The sequence below is a fragment of the Frankliniella occidentalis genome, unplaced genomic scaffold (assembly GCF_000697945.3).
Source record: "Frankliniella occidentalis isolate FOCC.00 unplaced genomic scaffold, Focc_3.1 Scaffold72, whole genome shotgun sequence".
In the NCBI taxonomy this organism is placed as follows: domain Eukaryota; kingdom Metazoa; phylum Arthropoda; class Insecta; order Thysanoptera; family Thripidae; genus Frankliniella; species Frankliniella occidentalis.
In genome coordinates this window covers 713459-719175 of record NW_026267202.1, presented here as the reverse complement: position 1 = coordinate 719175, position 5717 = coordinate 713459, and the positions used below count along the sequence as shown (strand labels likewise).

The window sequence follows — 5717 nt, the reverse complement described above, 5'->3', positions numbered from 1 at the left end:
GTCAGGAGCACGGCCCGCCCCGCCCGAAATATGGCAACGGCCAGAGTAGAACGGGGAGGGAGCATGGGGTAGATAAGCGGGTGCCCGCGACCAGGGCGAAGCAGGCCGAGGCGAGGGTAGGGTTTTTATTTTAGGTTTATTCCACGGAACAATATAATGGCGGCGGCTGCTTGTCGTTTTATTCTGGACCGCGCCGCGCACACCGGCCAAGCCGAGATATTTAAAAGTAAACAGAGAACGAAGAGGGAAATATATTTATTTTTCGTGGGAAAAAAAGTGGTGGACGTGCTGGGGCCTCGCGTATGCTCTCACAGCGTGCGGTACATGTACTGGTGGTTGCCGCCGTGGAGGCCGAGGCCGTAGTTGCCGAGGCCGTGGTTGGAGCCCATGCTCATGCCGGCGGGCAGCAGCTCGAAGTCCTCGTCGCGGGGTGGGGCTCCGCGCCAGCGGGGCGGGCCGTGGCGCCGGGCCGCGTCCCAGGGGTAGTGCCGCAGCTCGTCGTGCGCCAGCGAGTACGACGGCGAGGAGGCCGCCGCCTGGTCCGCGGTCGCCGGGCCGCGCAGGCGGTAGACGGCCACGTACTCGGGCGGCGAGAGCCCGCCCCAGCGCTTCAGCATCAGGCTGGCGGGCGCGTGGCGGGCGCGCGGGTACGACCAGTCCAGGGCGTACAGCGAGTGGTCGCTGGCCGTCGAGTGGAAGATCTGCGCGCCGGCCGGGTAGGTCGGGGATGGTGTTAGGGGGGTCATGCAGGCAATGTGCGACGAGGATACACGAAACAAAAAGATTAGCTACACAGCGAATAGCTAATCTTCCTTTGCCGTGTAATAAAGAAATGGTCGCGCCTTACCTGCGAGTCGGGGCGGTCCGGCTGCGGCTGCTTGGCCACCCCGTGCGGCTCGAGTTCCAGGACGCCGCCGTCCGTCTTCTGGAGGCCGCGCTGATGGAGGCCGCCGTCCTGCTGATGGAGGCCACGCTGGTAGAGGACGCCGTCCTGTTGTTGGAGGCCGCGCTGGTAGAGGCCGCCGTCCTGCTGCTGGAGGCCGCCGTCCTGCTGGTGTGGGCCGTGCTCGCCCTGCCCCGGCGGAACCTCCCCTTGTTCGCCAGGGGCGCCCGACGCGCCCGCTCCGGGCCCTGCGCCCGCTCCCTGCTGGCCGAACAGCCTGCTCTGGAACGGCGTGCGGGTCGTGGCCGCGGACGCGTTCTCCTTGTCGTCCTGCGGGAAAGTCGGGCGGCCGAACGCCGCGGCGCCCTGCGGCTGGCGGAATCCTGGCAGCTGCGACTGCTGGTGTTGTTGCAACGGGCTGCCCTGTCGGAGTCCGGAGAGCGGATCTGCCTGATGAGGCTGTTGTTGCTGCTGCTGCTGGAAGCCCAGGCCAGGGAGCTGGTCTTGCTGTTGGCGGTAGCCATTCAGACCGTTCGGTTGTTGGGAGGGCTGCTGCTGCTGTGGTTGTTGCGACTGAAAGGGCTGCTGGAACTGGAGGGGTTGCTGCTGCTGCTGTGGCTGCTGCTGCGCCTGCGGCTGTCCCCCCCAGTACTGGGATGCACCGGGGAAGTTTTGCCCGCTGACGCACCCCCACAGCGCCAGGGCGAATAAGAGCATCATCTGGGGATCAATGAGCAACAGGAAACAGGATGGTCAGCGCCGAAGCAATAGTGTATTTCGACTAACGGAGGAAGAAGAACAGCGGGTAGAACATGAACGTTACCGATTGGTCGAGAGCTTCCCGCCTCTACGTAACGTCGGTAGAAGGGGTAGGCACTCGGCCAATCAGGAACCTTTATGTTCTACCCGCTATTCTTCTTCCTCCGTTAGTCGAAATACACTATTAGGGGAGTTCGTTATTGTCGGGGAGGCAGGCGTGGGGAGTGTGGAGGGGCGAGGAGAACGGGGTAGGGCGGCTTATGGGGAAGTTGCCCGATAAGAGGAACAAGAAGGAGGTAGCACTGAGGGTGGCGTGGCGTAGCGCCGTCCATACAAAAGCAGAAGATGAGCGACAGTCTAGCAGAGGTTAGGATGCGTGTCGTTAGATTTCAAACAGTTTAGAACGGGCCTATGCATCTAGCACGTTATATACCAAAGTTTATTACGACAGTTAAGTCAGTATCATTGAGTTGAAATAGTACCAATGCAATATGTCCGTACACTAACCTACACAACGACACCGGGACGGTTTAAAAGATTGTATAAACTTACTTTTCCGACGCCAAACTTCACAGAATCACTTTACGACTCAAGATTGTTACGTCGGTCTAGTATGGACCCAAGTTTTCTTGAAAAATTCTACAAAACTTGATTTAGGATCACACATCCACTTGCGACAAAAGAACACAGCATGGTCGCCACCTCCTCAGTGCTACCTTCTTTTTGTTCCTCTTATCGGGCAACTTCCTCATTCCGCTTCCGGTGCCGAGAAAGGGCTTGTTGGTTTGAGGTTATGTTCCATCGTAAACTTGGCTCTCAGACGTACGATTCTACTCATATCACACCGGATCAGACCGCGTCTCGCTCCACGACCTCGGCGCTGGTCATTCATTCTATCTACGTTAAACTCGAGTCAACAAACAACAAACTAAAACGAAACAACTCTGCTCCCTCTTACCTTTGGTGGTGTTGAGGCGTCCATGGTGGCCGCTTCACTTCTGGTCGGGTCCCGCGTCGACTTGGCGGCGACGCTCGCGCACCTGGCCAAACACGTACGTCACCCGGGGCTTCTGAGGACGCGCGCAGTAAGCGCTGTCGTCGCCCCATCTACAACGTGGGCTCGACCATAATCGTAAGAATAAGAAATAAAGACGATGGTTTTAGGAATTTAGACAGGCTCAGCCATATGTGTTGTCTGCGAGGGGGCAATAACTCCGGGAATCATGTGTACATCTGCCTGGGAATCATCAGGATGAAAGTTAATCGAAATCAACAGAAATCGTTTAAACTAAGTGGGAAACCAATGAAACTGATACAAATTAGTCGAAACAAGCGTTTTTCTACCACTAGAAAACCTAAGGAATGAATATAAGTGGACGGGAATCACAGGGAATCACTGGGAATCAAGTATTTCGGGAATCATGTGTACACACCAAAAGGGAGTTATTGCCCCCTCGGTTGTCTGTAAAGTAGATTGTAGGAGAGCCCCCCCCCCGCCATTCTGACTTATGATACGCCTTCCTACCCTACCCTACCCCCATCCCTATTTTTTGACGACAGCCGGCAGTGTGTACTTTGCAGCGACAAGTACGCGAGTGCATCACGGCCACCTGTACGGCAGTAGGAAAATACAAACAGGTTATGTGTCAATGTCATCGCTTAACGACTGTTGAATTTCGTTTCTAGTAGTTTATTAGTTTTGTGAAAGAAAACAACTTTTAACAAAATGAATGTTTGAATGCGAAAATAACGCGTTGATCACGTTTCAACGATCACTTTGAGAGTCCCCTCCCGGCTAGAAGACGTTCTCCACGGCCTCCATGGCGAAGCGGGGGTGGGCCAGCCCCGCCTGGAGCCCCGAGTTGAGGCCCACGCGGCCCGTGTTCAGGAGGGACGACGCGAAGGCCCTCGCGGCCGACGCCTTGGTGTTCCACTTGTTGGCGAGGGCCGAGGACACGCCCTGGACCGTGTTGGCGAAGCCGAAGCCGAGGCGCCTGATGAGGCCACCGATGATACTAGGGCGGTTGCCGAACAGACCGCCGCCGTTGCTGCCGAACACGCCGCCGCCGCTGTCGCCGCCGAACACACTGTTGGTGTCGCCGTTGTTGCCGTTGGTGTTGCCCCACGCGTTGCGCGTCGCGTACCCCTGGTCGTCGGCGGCCGTGCCGTAGCTGGGGCGGTACCCGTTACTCCCGCTGCTCGTCTGACGCGCCGAGGAGGGGTTGCCGTTGTTGCTGCTGCTGCTTGTGCGCGTCCGGGTGCGGCCTGTACAGAGCGGAAGTTTCGTCATAACAACCGGCTACATTTTTACACCATTGGAAGACAACAACCTCTTGGGAACCTGCCTTGCTGAGGTGAGGACCAGGAGGAGGTGCCTTGCTGGTTCCGGTTGTTGTTGTTATTGCTGCTGGCGACGGCCCTCCTGGCGGCGTCCTCCTCCTCGGAGTTCGCCGGCATCCAGCCCCTGCACGTCCAAACAACAAACGCGTCATCGTGACAACGTCATCGCTGCGCTTCGCAACTTTCATAGCGCTGAGGACGCGGTTAGTATGAGAAACTTCGCCCAGACCTATTGACGGCGTTCTGGTAGCGGGTGACGGCCTGCTGCGCGCGAGCCGCCCAGTCGTCCTCGTCCACGGAAGAGTCCTGGTCGTACCGCGTCGTCTGCCGTCTAGCTCGGAGGGTGGGAGGGTCGGCGATGAGCTCTGCTCCCGGGGAGGCCAGCGCCGCAGCGTCCGCGGAGGCGATCACCTTTAGTGATTGGGGGATCGGAATAGTCGTGGTGTTACGGCCTTTCAGCGTGTGACCTACTCGATGCACGGCGCGCATTCGTGTTCTACTCAAAATGAATTGGAGGGGGGCGGTAGCCGTTTGCCTCTCCTCACTCTCTGGGCTGTTGCAAAGGCGGGGTGGCCGGACGGAAAGGGGTGTGGGACGGGTGGGGGGGGGGGTCAGTCAGATGGTAATTTAGTACAAGAAACTCTCATGCCGTAATAGTCGAGCCCCCAAACTTTTCAACTAATTAAACATTTTCTTTCCGAATGAATTAGCCGCGGACGGGGTTGGTGATGGTGGTTGTGGTGGTGGTGGTTGTATGCCTGCAGCGTCGGGCAGTACTTACCAGGGCGGCGAGGGCCGCGCAGCCCGCGAGGGGAAACATGAGAAGGGAACTTGCAGCCATTCCGCGCAGGTGTTTGGGCTCGACTAGAGAGTTGGACTTCGTCAAACAAGCGCGCGCTCGCCGCGCACCACCCGGCCGACCCCGACCAGCTCCGAGAGGTGACGAGCCGCGACTGCTCGCTCGCGGGTTTCGGATAATAGCACGGGTGGCGGACCCTTTACTACTAATAGGGCTGTTTCCTCTTTCTTAAAAAACGTTTACAAAAGGGAGACGAACAACACAAAATTAATGTGGTACCCCAGGGAAAAGACTAGATTTAAATTATTGCCCGTATTGTGGTGGGATCATCCAGTTTCGAAAGTGAAAAGTTCAGTCAGTTTTTCAGTTTTTAAAATGGTTTTATTGAAGTCTAGTTAAGTTCAGTCAATGCAAGGCCACATAGCGCCCGATGGGTAGGCAACAGTTTGCCTACAGTGCATGCGTGTACTGCGGGGTGGCCTACCCCGAGGCTCGCAGGCGCCGAGCTCTGGTTGTTTTGCCGAATGATCCAATAAATGCGAGAAACGGCTGTAAACTTCCTTCATGATATCCAAAAATAATTGGCGGTAGCAGAGCATTTACACAAAGTTGATCTACAATGGCCAGGTAACTATTTTTCCCGCCGTTGTTTTGGTACAGTCTCGTTCGTATCGGTGACTTTCCCGACCGAGTATAGGCAACCCACCCGCCCAGACCGACTAGTTTCTTCCACTTTCCCACATTTTCTTTGAAAATAACACTACTTCGCCGCTTTCCGTCGTAAGGCTCGGATATGAGACTGACAACACGTGAATAATCATTCAAGGCCAAGTAAAGGGCTGGACCGGAGTGCGAGATAGCGCGTTCAATTCAAAGTACTGCGGCGAGGCCCCGCGGACTTGAGCGGATAAGGAGGGGGTGCAGGAGGTGTGGGGG

The 5717-nt window shown here is 56.9% G+C and overlaps 2 protein-coding genes across 3 annotated transcripts; both read right to left on the bottom strand.

Annotated features, from left to right (window-relative positions):
- Positions 1-240: 240 nt before the first annotated feature.
- LOC113211709 (adenylate cyclase, terminal-differentiation specific) lies at positions 241-2761 on the bottom strand. 2 transcript variants are annotated; one of them, XM_026430174.2, is made up of 3 exons: positions 2601-2761; positions 848-1603; positions 241-701 (listed from the first exon to the last, which is right to left on the bottom strand). In XM_026430174.2, the coding sequence occupies exons 1-3, from the start codon at positions 2622-2624 to the stop codon at positions 309-311; spliced, it is 1173 nt and encodes a 390-aa protein (XP_026285959.1). In that variant the 5' UTR covers positions 2625-2761; the 3' UTR covers positions 241-308. The 2 variants fall into 2 exon arrangements, with proteins under 2 accessions (XP_026285959.1, XP_052124563.1); XM_052268603.1 differs by lacking the exon at positions 2601-2761 and adding an exon at positions 2469-2587.
- A 550-nt stretch (positions 2762-3311) lies between these two features.
- On the bottom strand, positions 3312-5711 carry LOC113211710 (uncharacterized transmembrane protein DDB_G0289901). The gene is made up of 4 exons (XM_026430175.2): positions 4764-5711; positions 4212-4393; positions 3988-4106; positions 3312-3907 (listed from the first exon to the last, which is right to left on the bottom strand). Exons 1-4 carry the CDS (start codon positions 4821-4823, stop codon positions 3438-3440), a joined length of 831 nt encoding a protein of 276 aa, XP_026285960.1. The 5' UTR covers positions 4824-5711; the 3' UTR covers positions 3312-3437.
- Positions 5712-5717: the final 6 nt, after the last annotated feature.